The 13,167-nt window shown below is 38.4% G+C and overlaps 1 protein-coding gene across 3 annotated transcripts; it reads right to left on the bottom strand.

Moving 5' to 3' along the window:
- Positions 1–744: 744 nt before the first annotated feature.
- Positions 745–10,507, bottom strand: smarcad1a (SWI/SNF-related, matrix-associated actin-dependent regulator of chromatin, subfamily a, containing DEAD/H box 1 a). Of its 3 annotated transcripts, none has more exons than XM_055039921.1 (24): positions 10,074–10,507; positions 9,556–9,694; positions 9,328–9,457; positions 8,892–8,961; positions 8,598–8,692; positions 8,411–8,509; positions 8,086–8,164; positions 7,858–7,977; positions 7,115–7,755; positions 6,334–6,530; positions 6,030–6,120; positions 5,607–5,706; positions 5,392–5,451; positions 5,141–5,216; positions 4,908–5,043; positions 4,680–4,811; positions 4,319–4,414; positions 3,476–3,593; positions 3,275–3,390; positions 2,876–3,064; positions 2,665–2,783; positions 1,832–2,014; positions 1,615–1,724; positions 745–1,369 (listed from the first exon to the last, which is right to left on the bottom strand). In XM_055039921.1, the coding sequence occupies exons 1-24, from the start codon at positions 10,177–10,179 to the stop codon at positions 1,308–1,310; spliced, it is 3,264 nt and encodes a 1,087-aa protein (XP_054895896.1). In that variant the 5' UTR covers positions 10,180–10,507; the 3' UTR covers positions 745–1,307. The 3 variants fall into 3 exon arrangements, with proteins under 3 accessions (XP_054895896.1, XP_054895897.1, XP_054895898.1); XM_055039922.1 differs by having other exon boundaries at positions 7,115–7,752; XM_055039923.1 differs by having other exon boundaries at positions 9,328–9,454.
- Positions 10,508–13,167: the final 2,660 nt, after the last annotated feature.

Raw genomic sequence — 13,167 nt, 5'->3', positions numbered from 1 at the left:
CTCAGAAAGAAATCAAACCTTGGTTCATTATGAGAGGGTCAACTGACAGCAGCTGGTCAGCAGTTGTAGTTTTATTGTCTCCTCTTGACTTTTGCCAACTGCAGATAGAGAAATAATCTGGTCAAGTCCTCTCCTCAGAGCAATGTTAAATATCACTTTGCAGACCCACAAATATCCGGTACCTAAAAACACGCATTTTTAAAAAAAACATGTTTGTAGTGTGATGGCCTTAATAATTAAATTGATGCTCAAACTTCTGTACAATTCTTTTCAATATTAATAATGCTTAAACTTTTCACATTCCGTCATGTGCAACCGTAGAGAACGTTTTGTGCGATTTTATGTTATAGAACAACAAAGTATTTTATAACTACAAAGAGAAAAAAACTCCACTAAGTATTTTAAACCCCCTTAATACGAAACACAATGTGCTCAACGTGATTTTAAAGCAGAGCAAACACCATGTAAAAACAAGCGGTATATTTACCTTTGCTCTCAATCCATAGCTGTGAAGTGGATGAAAACGGTAAATAAAATTGTATATGTAGTCAAAGTCAGGTTCATCAGGTCCAAATATGTGAAAAATAAAAATCTAGCTATGACCTCATTGTCCAGTTTTAAAATGTAATGTTTATATCTGCATTTACTCTTGAGTTTTTGGTTACATTGTAGAAAGTCAACTTGAGCTGAATTTAGACAAAGTGTCACAATTTTAAGAATGAGGTGGAAAAGAAAACATTTCTTCAACAAAATTTTAATGACTCCAAAAACTGATATTTATAGTTCAAACATGAACCTTAAAACATACAAAGGACTTAGGAAAGAACTTTTACAGCAACACCTCTACATTTACAATGCATTGGCCCCAAATACAGTACATGAAGAGCTGCCTTGTCCGAGTATCAGAATCTCTTATCTGTCGGTACTTTTTATATGCAGCATATCTTCAAAATGGTTCTATTTGAAAACTTTTGGTAAGTGTACTTTAAACAGAAATTCAAACCAAAATATATGAAAGTTTATACATGAATAATTATGAACATGACATGTGAGATGAAGTGATTAGTTTTTGCTTTCCTTGCAATACTGAACCCGTTGTGGCAGCTGGTTAACCCAGCAAAACATGAACAGAGCCTGGAAACACAAAGGCAGTTCACATGTGTGGGGGAAAAACAAAGCAGGTAAAATTTGATATTTAGGCACATTTACCGTGCTACAGCTTGTTTCAAGGCAGAATATTGCTGGCAGCAGCCTGCCCACGGTCACAAGAGTTCATCAGTTCAGCTGAGTTTCAAGGCTGATGTTCTTCACAGACCCAGAGAGGCTTTGAGTAAAGAGGCCACATCTTCAGGAATGCTTCCTTCATCATCTATAGAACAATTCATAAGCAATTCAGCAATCCACAAATTAACAGAGTACCTAATAAATATATACATCTCCTTTATCAAATATCTTTTTCACACCATATTGTGGAAATGGCAAGAGAAACTGTCAAATCCTGACACGGTTTTGCTCATTCTAAAATGCATTTTCAAGTTAAGTGCATTCTCTTTAACTGTTGCATTGAAGTATTGCAGAAACAGAAAGCAACTACATCATCTATGTGTCCCTTACCTTGGTCAGCAGCAGTCATGTCCTGTTCCAGCTTTAGCTTCTTCTGACCGAGCTGCAGGATGCAGTCCTCTATGCTGTCCTTACTGATCAGCTTTATCACCTGTACAGTCCTGCCAGTGACAAAGATGTTAAACACCCAATAAATAAATTCTTCTTCTTCAGTACTTGTGTTGATGTACAACCAGATAGAAGCAATCAGCCAATGTGCCATTCTAACCTGGTCTGCCCCACGCGATGACATCTATCCTCTGCCTGTTTGTCGTTGTAGGGATTGTAGTCGATATCGTGTAGGATGACAACGTTCGCAGAGGTGAGGTTGATGCCGAGCCCTCCAGCACGGGTCGATAACAGGAACACGAATATGTCTTGGTCTGTGTTGTACTCATCAATCAAAACGATCCTGCAGTAGAGAAATTATGAGCATTTAGAAGATACTGCAGTGTTTAGAAGAACACCTTAATGCAGGGATTTATTCTGCAAAATCCTAAGCTAACGTCCTGCATGTTTGACTTCATTCGATAAATCTTTCAATAACAAACTTGAAAGTTACTTTGAAGTTATCTTAGAGGGTAATTCTCAATTTTAACACTGATTCTAAAAAATATGTAGTTTTTTTGAAAGACTTCAGACTTTGATCTGCAGTGTATTTTTTCAGCCTTAAATATAAACTCAGCTGATGAAGCTGAAAAGGCTAATACTGAACTTTTACTACTATGAGAAATGATGAAAGTATAAAAAGAAGACCATTATTAGTACCCAGACGGTTAGAGCACCCAAGGCTTCTTTAACATTTCAGCCAATCCACCGGCTGATCACCTCGATGCCTTTCTGTAATGATGCACTAATTTGTGCAAACGAATTCTCAGGCATTAAACACAACCTACTGCTAAACGCTCAACCATGACTTTATGAAAACAAAAGTTTTACTCTGCTTTAAGTTTTCCCTTTATGTTCTAATATCTTGAGACGCACCTGCAGCAGAGATATTACCTGTTTACCAATGGAGGACAATGAGTTATCGGTATTCCAACATAAACAAATATTCTTGACCTGTCAGCAATAGGAGTGGATCCGTCCAGTCTGACGTAACGATGCTGTAGATGTTTCAGGAGAACTTCCACGATGTCCAACATCATGGTAAACTGACTGAATAGCACCACTCTGTCTCCCTGCAGAATGAGAGAAAAGCTCAAATATTCAGCGTAAATAAAGATGAAATGTTCTCGGTTATGCGTCACAGAAACAGTTCAGCGGTAGGTACCTGGCTTTTTAGAGAGGCCAGCAGCTCTTTTAGGTGGACGAATTTCCCAGAGTCGAGAAGGAGACTTGTGTCGAGCTGGAAGGAGCTGATGGAGGAATACTGCTGACACAGACGATGGAGCTCAAAATCTGACATCACCTCCATGTCTTCCTGAATCAGAGCAGCACTGGCATCATGGTGGGTTGGCTCCTGAGGAGAAAGAAAGAAAGTAACAGTGGGAGGACAACAAGATGTTGCAAAATCAAACATCAATCAAATGAAGGTGGACATTTACAGGCATCTCAACTTTAGTAGAGTAAAGTTAAGAACATCACAACAGTAGAATTATTTAAGGTTCATAGGTTTAGTTTTAAGAAAAAAGAAATCAAAAGTGAGCTATAGAAAAGTAACAGGACAGACCTTGAGCATAAGTTTGCTCATAGCCTTAAGCTTTTCTGTGGTGTAGTACTGTCTGTGAAGAAGAGGATGGTTGGCCATCTTCCTCAGCTGCATCATCACATTGCACAGCTCACGCTCTAAAAGAGAACAGATGTTTGTATTTCATTGTTATTAACAAAATAACAATAACAACAGGGAGCCTGCAGTTAAAATGAATCTTACTCTCTCCAATAGTGGTACTCTTTAGTTTCTTCAGCAGCGCTTCGTAGAGAACCTGCTGTTTCTCACTCATGGAGCAGAACTCGATCTTTTCTTCTTTGGCCGGAAGCTGCTTGAGAACCTGGAAGCATGAACGCACCAATGTGTGTCAATAAAGGTTTCTTTATAATCCAGTTGCAGGTAAGACACAAAAGGAGGGTGTATTTAAGCATAAATAAAAGTAAGTAATTTTATGTTTTAGGAGAAGCAAATATTTTAATGCCCTTTTTTGCTCAAAGCTTGCTTCATCAGCTCAAATATAGAGCTGATGTACATTAAAACTATAGAACTTCAACCATATTCATTATGTAAATAAAAGCAGTGTATTCTCAGAATTTTGCAATGCTGCTGACATCGATCAATATTGCAATGAAGACATCAATTGCAATATATGGCTATTTTATTCTCTGCTTCCATCACTCAGGCTTAACTGTTTGTGCAATGTCTGATGTGAACATTGACTAAATGCAAGATTATAACACTTAAAATACACCAGCCAACAATCATTGCACTGCAGTGATATGCAATATGAATATATTGAAATATATTGTGCTGCCTTGTTGCAGAACCACCATCAACACTTTTACAATTTAATAAGAATCAAAAAACACCGCACCAATGTGTGTGCGTCAGACCCTATCGGCCAATAGGAGCACATGATGCGTTTGTATTAACTAAATCATTTAAATTACCATCCCTCTTCTACAAGCCGTCTACAGCTTCATCCATACACTATAATGATTGCATACAATCACATGGAGTTTGGTTAATGTGTGATAAATATGTCACTTCTCCTAAGGAACTCACCTCATTTTTGACTCGTCGCAAGATAAAGGGTTTCATGATGAGTTTGGCTTGAGTAATTCGATCCCTCTCGAATCGACTTTGTTCCTCGTGAGATTTCTAATGAGGAAAAGGAAGAACCTAGTCAAATTTCATAAATCTATTTGATTATAAATTCTACAATTAAAACTGGCAGCTGGCATAAGAAATCATTACAGCGCAATAAAATGTGACAACTAAAACCAGATGCTCTTCATCACTATGTCCATCATCATCGCATTGGTTAATATACAGCTACTTAACAGGGAAATGTCTGCAAATGTCTTTCCTAGATGGCTAAAGAACCTAAACTGGGAACATAGCAAGCATGCAGACTGATACTGACCATAGAAAACATCTTGGAGAGCTGCATTGTGGAGCTGGAGAACATGGTAGGCATTATGAAATTCAACAGCGACATCAGCTCTAATAGGTTGTTTTGTAAAGGAGTTCCTGTCAGCAGGAGGCGATGCTCAGCCTGCAGGAAAACACAAAGAGCCCATTAAATCGGAATTCTTTGGTAAGAAATGTAAATTCATTAAAAAAAATAGGAAAATCGCAAACATCAACTTACATTAATGGCCATTAGGTGGCGGTAGCGCAGCGTGTTCATGTTCTTTAACATGTGACCTTCATCAAAGATGGCATATTTGATAGGCAGCTTACGAAAAAGAGACCGATCGCTGTCGTTCCCTATGGCCAAGCTATATCTGTGAATGAAATAAACGGAAAGCAACAGTTAGAAGAATTATGTTAAACCAAACTCAGCAGCAGCCATTTCTATTCAGCCTCAAAGTGTTTGCTTACGTCGTCACAATCACGTTGAAATGGACTTCCCCATTGAGGATGTCGTGTTTCAGGTAGCGTCGCTCTTCCACAGAGCCTATGGAAAAGAACAACACACAATAATTGTCAGAGAAAAGGAATCAAATCTGTAGAATATTAGCATTGAATTCTTATATGCAGCACATAAGGAGAGAATAACCCCCATTCATTTATATATTGAAACAGTACATATGAAAAAGGTGATTTTTCTTCTGTGAAAACAGAAGGCTTACCATAATAAATAAGAACTTCAAGAGCAGGGCACCACAGCCTCAGCTCTCGAACCCAATTATCTAAAAGACAGAAACAACACAACAACATAAATCGCAGGCTAATAATTATTTTTCCGAGACAATACATGAGAAAACAATATATTTAAAACTGATGTTTATATAGTGTAAGAAACTGCATGAGAAAATGTTGACTTTAATGTGTGAAGGTTCTATACCCAGTGTGGATGAAGGCACAGTGACGAGATGAGGACCTTCTATTCCGTTCTCATACAGCTGAGCAAGAAATGCTATAGCCTGGATGGTTTTCCCCAAACCCTGAGAGCAAGAAATGAAAACGGGAAATGGACGTGGTGAGCAAAATACACAAACACACAAATGTAGCAATATTTAAAATTCTCCTTTTAGATTACATGAACATTCCAAAAAAAAGCATAAACACCAACAATCTTTGTAATTGTAAATTAAAAACATTTCTCTTTTCAGATGAGTTGGGCAGGAGGTCATCTTGACATAAATGTTACTTTTCAAAAATCAACAGGTTCAAGGATAAAAGATCTAAACAAGTTTATTCCATTGTGGAGCATTTAAACACAAATACTGGGATGGCACTACATTAAATCCACAAAATGTTTCCATACCATTTCATCAGCAAGGATGCCACTCAGTTTGTGTTCATTCAGAAGCATAAGCCACTTTAGGCCAATCAGCTGATACGGTTTGAGCTGCAATCTGACAGGGAAACAATAGGTAAGAAAAGTAAACAAAACTGATTTGTTTTCTTTTGTACAAACATTTCACATGAAAAATAAAGAAAAACAAAAAAAAACTTGTTTTACCATAAACTCAAGCCTACACTTGTCCTGCATATACTTTAAGACGAAGGCCACTCAGCACAAACTACATCTTTTTGTAAATTAATAGTCGGTAGTGAATTTTACTTACTGGCTGTTAAGTAAACTGGGCTGTTTTGTTGAGCCAGTCCCTCTCTCCATCACCTCTGTGACCCGTTGCACCATTTTTATAGAAATTGTCTGACATTTAGACATAAGTCCAAGGATAACCTTCCTCTCTTTGAGGACGACCTTGCAGCCGTGCATCAAATCGTCTGAAAGTCCGTTTCCCTTGTGGAAGACATCCCACTGAGGAGGAAGATCATTATTTATTAGCTTGCACATTATAGAGTGCATGCATTTATAACACTAAACAGTCTTTGTTTAGTGTTATAATTACACTAAACAAATACACTATGTTTAGTGCATTTATAAACAGTTCATACTTTAAAAGATATTAAAAGTAGACAAATATTTACAAAAGTAAGTTACCGTTTTTTTTTTTTTTTTTTTAAAAAAGGTAATTGGAACTTACAAGTGAGAGAAACCATCAAACACTAAATGGATGAGTTTTGTTTTTCTAAAATATTTCTCCACACAACAGCATCAATGTACATTGTTACAGTGGGTTTGCACTGCAAATTCTATGACTTCACTACATTAATAGAAATAAGGAACCATTAATGTAGTATATACAAGTAGGTATAATATATACAAGTAGGTAGCTACTTAAGACGTACCAAATTAAAAACATGCATTTATTGTGTAAAGCCTATAAACTAGCACCCGCAGGTAATAGTTCAAAGTATATCCAAATTACTTTGATTGATGCTGAATGATTATGTGCAAGTTATACACGATTTCTGTAAGAACCAGCCAAAAATAAATCTCACCAGGGATTCCCAGCTATTAAAGGGTCTCAGTTCCACGATCCTCTGGGCCTTTTTAACAGAACAGCCAGAAATCAGCGACAGTTCGTCTATTGTTGCATCCTGAAAAAACGCAAGCATTTCATCTTTCACATCCTTCTTGGCAGTGATGCTCTCCACCTCGTCGTCAGAGTCCTCAAACTCGCTTGTTACTGTGTCCTCTTCATCTTCAGAACTGACTTGTTCTTGAGTAGCTTGTGCCTTCTTCTTTCTCTCCGCCGCCTGCTTCTTTGCGAGTCCTGTGTCGCTAGAAAACTTGGACAAAACCTGGGAGGCTGAAGAGGAAGGCGGAGGCATCGAGGTGGAGGAAGTAGAGGTTTGCATACGAGAGCATGATAACGCAATCCGTGAGTGCATAGTATGAATGCTGCTATTAATTTTGGAGACTTTTATGTCCTCCAGGTTCGACTCGTCCTCACTGTCCTTTGTATTATCTGTACTGCTCCCATCTGCTTTATCAACGTCTCTGTGGTCTTTAGGATCCCCATGATGTGCTTCTCTTTTTCTTTCAGTAGACTTCTGAACCTTTGAGTCTTTGTAATCTCTGATTGACATTTGATTCCTTTTTGTTTTTTCTGAATTATCAGAGTCAGCAGAACTGTCTTCTGTCGAAAGAAATAGATTGTTCACCAACACATTCTGATTACAAGAAATTATTGAAGAAAAAAAAATTATATTTAGTTTCAGTCAAAAAGCATTCTCTGCACCTGTATCATCGGTACTCATCCTATCTGTTTCACTGTTGTCCTCTGAGTAGTTCCTGGTTGATTCAGCTTTGTCATTTGAGTTCTGCTCTTTTGAAATAGTCAAGCTGGTGCCACTATTATCTATCAATTAAGTAAACAAGAAAGTTTCAGTCAGTCAAGGAATTACTGATAAATGTCAAAATTATAAAAAGGGAAAAAATGTGGTTAAATCCTTAGTTGGATTCATACCTGATTCTGAGAACATCTGAAGAACCTGCAGAGCTTCTTCCACATCCCAGTTGTGCTCCTGAAGCACCATCCTCAACTCCTAGACCAGCAACATCATCAGAAGTGTAGCAATAATAATAATCATCTTTCAGTTTCTCTCTCTCTCTTTTTTTTAACCATTTTACTTTGGGACAATTACTTAAGGCATTCAATGCTTTGGTTCACTTGACATTATGTGACTGACTAAAGATAAATTTAAACTAAAAAGAAACTAAAAAGAGATGTAGAATGGCTTGTTTAAAAAGCTAAACTCCATCAGAATTGACGAACTGCAGTGTGTCTTCACCTCTTTGTCCTGGTCCGGAAACCGTTTCTGGAGTTTTCTCACCATGGCCTCCTGCTTTTCCCAGCTTGGTTCGTCCCCTTCGCCCTCTTCATCAGAGACCTATACAATAAAATTATGCCTAAATGTCCAAAGCCTTACAATCTACATTAGGTTCTTAAAGGTAATCAAAAAGCTGTCGGGTTCTTACCAAAGACGGTTTTCGTTTTTTACTCGGTTGAATATCAACACTGTCCTGAGAACAGCTGGACTCATCCTGCTTTCTCTTCTTACCATCATTTAGACCTGAGCGGAAAAAACGGAAGATATCTCAAAAGACGTAAAAAGATCAACATGAGAAGCCTTTAGACAGAGGTTTCTATTTTGACCTTTTCTGCATTTAAATGATGTACTGCTTTTTATGAATCTTCAACATTTTTTCACTCCAAAAATGTGTAATTTCTGTTTAAAATTAGTTTTTAAAGAAAAAGTGAAGAGTATTTACCTTCTTTGTCCTGAAATTTTAAAAGGCAGGCAGCTATAGCACCCTCCAATGTGCTTGTACTCCCACAGATCTGAAAGCATCAGAAAAACAGTGAGCTGAGCAAATCAAAATCAATCATCTTCTTCCTCAAAACTAAATTACAACAATTTTTGATTGTGAAAGTTGCATCTTCATGTTGCTCTGGAAATAAATTGATTGATTTCCAAAAGAAAACTATAATTTACAACTGTATTTTCATAAAAATGACTGCGATAAGCCAGTTATCTGTGCAATCATTGGTTTAAATAATGAGAAGTGTAAGAGAGAGTGAACATCATGACAGAAGAAGACAATATGGAGAATAAAACGTGATTTTTTTTTATTAACCTTTCATTGAAGTAAAACAAAAATTAACCTCAATCATTTTCACTAAATAAACAGCTTAACCCAGTCTCACCTCCATCACTTCAGTTCTTGGTAATTGAGGGAACAATTCCAATAGTTTTCTTTTCTTTTCATCCATGTCCTCATCCTCATCATCTGTATGTAGTGGCGATACATATTTTGGTAGCTTCTGAACTGAGCTTCTAGAATCAGAAACATCTCGGTCAGACAACAGTCAGTTATGCCAGAGTAAGAAAATGCAGCCTGTTAAATTCATTTGAGTTCACAGAGAATCACATACTTGTTCTTTGTGGTCAGTTGTATTTTTGTGTTTGGCTCGGCCATGACATCATCTTCCTCCAAATCTATGGAAATGACTTCTTCAAAAACCACACCACGGGTGTGGGACTTTGGCGTGGCTTTACGTGATTTCATCTGAGCTGAAAAAAACAACAACAACAAAAAAAAAAAAAATCACGTTACCATCTAGTCAATACATGAGAAAAGCTTTTATTTACAATGTATTGCCACTCACAGGCGAATTTCACATTTAAAATAACCTCTCGTGTAGCAGCAGTCCTGATATTAATCTTAACTATAACTCTGTATATTTGTTGGAAAAAAACAAACGTGATTTCGCAAAGACAATCCAACACGTGCTTAGACGCATTTGGATCACATCTCTGCTTTGCAACGCGGATATATACTCACGTTGAAAATATTGCAATACATCTTTTTATCTGTGTCACTAAGATTATTCGTCACAAAGTATTTCGGATGTTGGCTAACAACAGTGCATGCTAGTTTGCTGCTAGTTACCTGGCTCGTTCTCCTTTTCAGAATCCGGACTTTTGGACACGCAACCTGGATCTTTGTTTGCTCCCTTCTTCTCGAACCGAAAGCGGTCCAGATTGAACATACTCATTTTAGGTAGTCTTATATGTCTGTAGTGGAACGCGGTAGCCCTTTGTCTACTTTTACTCAGCTAGTATGTTTTCTCTGTCGTGTCTAGCGCATCATCGCCGACGTCCCCGTTAGCTAACGCGACGATCCAGCTAACTAGCGCCAAGTGTTAGCGTACGGGCCGGGAAGAAAATTGAGCGCAGGCGGCGAGTTTTGAGCTTTGTCACTGCTCAGTTTTTGACCGCGCCTCTTTAAAATCAAATGATAAGTAGCGCACGTCATAAAAATCACGACGAAACAAAATCGATACGTGAATAATCTGTGCTCCACACGGCGAGAAGCCGGTTTCCCGCTTGGTCAGGCAGCTAGTTGGAAGTGGTGATTGGTCAGGAGCACAAGTGGGCGGGAATTAAACCACCGGGTCAAGATAGTTCTCTACATGGTACTTCCGCTTTGCGTCCCTGCATGGATAAGCCAGTTAGATAATAGGTGGTTGATTTGGAACGTTTTTCCAAATCAATATCAATAAATATAGGTAAAGTGTTTCCAGACATTGTTTACTGTACATTTACAAGCTCGTGTTCCAACAAGATGTTTTGTTTCACATAAGCAAAGGTGTGTGTCTGTGCCTTATACATTTTCAGTTAAAAAAAACAGTGAAGTTGCTTTTTCACGCTTCCGGGTTTTAAAGCGGATGTTGGGTTGGACAACTTCCAGTGGCTAATGCGTTAGCATTAAAAGGCTAGGAAAATGGCTCAGTCTCGGCGCAGTTGTTTTTGTTCAGTCCCTGGTTGTTCATGTGGGGCAAGAAAACAGCCTTATCTGTCATATCATGCGTTCCCGACGGACCCGGACCAACGGAGGCAGTGGATCCAGGCGATCCGAAGAGATGAAGGTCCGGACTTTTGCATAAAGACGGGGAGCACTTTCGTATGTAGCCGCCACTTCACACCGGAGGATTTTGTTAGCGGATCCACCACCAGCCGCCTTAAAAGTGGAACTGTTCCTTCCCTGTTTGCCTGGAATAACTTCACTGCACCGGCAATGAGAGAGTCTGCTTTCGAGAGGGCTAAGAAACGGCAGTGTGTCCTCTCTCAGAAAGCTAGCCAGGCTGAAGATGCTACTGCGGACCATGACTACACGGCACATCCACCCGCAGGTAAAAGATAGTACATTGTATATATTTTCCATGTAAGATAATTTCAGTAAAATATAACTGTTACTATATTATTATTATTATTATTATTATCACATAATAATGAAATTATGAGATTATGTGGTTATGTATTTTGTGGAGAGATTAAGTCAATGGCTGTATACATACATTCTCCGACTCACAACATGTATTGATCTTCACAGAAGTAATGTTTAAATATATAATTAAAACTTGTTGCTAAACGTATGTTTTGCTATGTTATTTTGTGGTTTTACAGGTGCACTTGATAAAGCTCTGGATTATATTAAGGAGTTGGAGGCCAGACTTCAAAAAGTGGATTTGTCTGCCACACTTTTTAGCCGCTACTGTGCCTCTGATGACCAGATCCGGTTCTACACCAAATTTCCATCTGAATGTGTGTTCCGGATCTTCTGGGAGTCCATTGCACCCTCTGCATCACTCCTGGTGTACTGGACCAGAGCACAGAAACTTGGAGAGGAAGCATGTGCTGAAGCCAGCCCTGCCCGCTGCATGCCTCTGATTGATGAGTTCCTGATGTACTCATTCAGGGTAGCAGTGGGCATGAAGGAGCAGCTCATTGCTGACATGTTTCAAGTCAGCATAGCTACTGTCAGCCGAGTGACCATCACCTGGGCCAACTACCTCTTCATTGTGTTCTCTTCCATCAACCTGTGGATTAGTCGTGAGAAGGTAAAAGCCAGTATGCCTCAGAAATTTCTGAAGTTCTCTCCAAATGTCCGTGTCATCTTGGACTGCACAGAAGTTGCTCTGGAAACGCCATCATCCCTCACCTTACAGTCTGAAACGTTCTCTGCCTACAAGAACCACACCACTCTGAAAGGGCTGATTGGAGTTGCTCCCTGTGGGTTGGTGACATTTATTTCAGCGTTGTACACAGGCTGCATCTCCGACAAAGAAATAACAAAGGTCAGTGGAATCCTTCCTCTGCTTGAGCTGGGAGATGAAGTCATGGCAGATAAAGACTTCCTCATTCAAGACCTCCTTCATGACGTTGGAGCCAAACTCATCATTCCACCATTTAGGCGTTCTGGTCAGTTCAGCAAGAAAGAGACAGAGGAGACCCAGACCATTGCTCAGCTGCAGATCATTGTAGAGCGAGCAATCGCTAGAGTAAAGTGCTACCACATCTGGGATTCCCCGGTGCCTCTCACTTTAATAGGAACTGTCAATCAAATCTGGTACAACTGTTGTGTTTTGGCAAATTATCAAGGCCCATTTTGTGTTGCAGACTAAATTTTTCTGTATGTTAATTGTTGTAATGCTATGTAAAAAGTTAAATGTCTAGACTTGCAAAAAAATATTCAATTAAAACACTTTGGCAGCATACTTGACTTTCTTTTTGTATTAAGTTGAATTGCAAGGAAAACAAATCAAGTACAATTTACAATATCTAGTAAAAACTAAAAAATCCATAACTATTCCATATTTTATAATTGTACACCATACATTGATTTAAAAAAATACTTAAGACAACCTCAAGGAGAAAAATTTTAAAACATAAGTTTCAAGACAACTGCAGTTAAGAAAACAAATTTTTGTAAATTATCCAACTGCCTTTTAAAGACATTTGCACATCTCTGTATGTTTCATGAGTAACAACTATTTACAGTGATTCACACAGCTTGAGATTGGATATTTGAAATGCAAAGGGACAAAAGGGTTAGTTACACATCTTATAATTCTTATTGCATTGACATGAACATATTAATGAAGGTGTTGAAGAAAATAAGTCCAGTTTAGATTTCATTTGATCAATGAAAGCCTCATCACGCCACACCCGCCCAACAGTTAATGTTGTTAGCGTGTCTGTAA

Source organism: Poeciliopsis prolifica, unplaced genomic scaffold, assembly GCF_027474105.1.
Source record: "Poeciliopsis prolifica strain line A6 unplaced genomic scaffold, Auburn_PproV2 SCAFFOLD014, whole genome shotgun sequence".
NCBI lineage: Eukaryota > Metazoa > Chordata > Actinopteri > Cyprinodontiformes > Poeciliidae > Poeciliopsis > Poeciliopsis prolifica.
This window is presented reverse-complemented; position numbering and strand designations above follow the sequence as displayed.

Bases quoted from the DNA above. Each gene is read 5' to 3' on its own strand.
- smarcad1a (XM_055039921.1), bottom strand. From the start codon at position 10,179: ATGAGTATGTTCAATCTGGACCGCTTTCGGTTCGAGAAGAAGGGAGCA. The intron at 8,510-8,597 runs GTAAGAACCCGA...TTTATTGTATAG, and splicing joins AAAAACGAAAACCGTCTTTG to GTCTCTGATGAAGAGGGCGA. The intron at 6,531-7,114 runs GTGAGATTTATT...CTTCCTCCTCAG, and splicing joins TTAATAGCTGGGAATCCCTG to TGGGATGTCTTCCACAAGGG.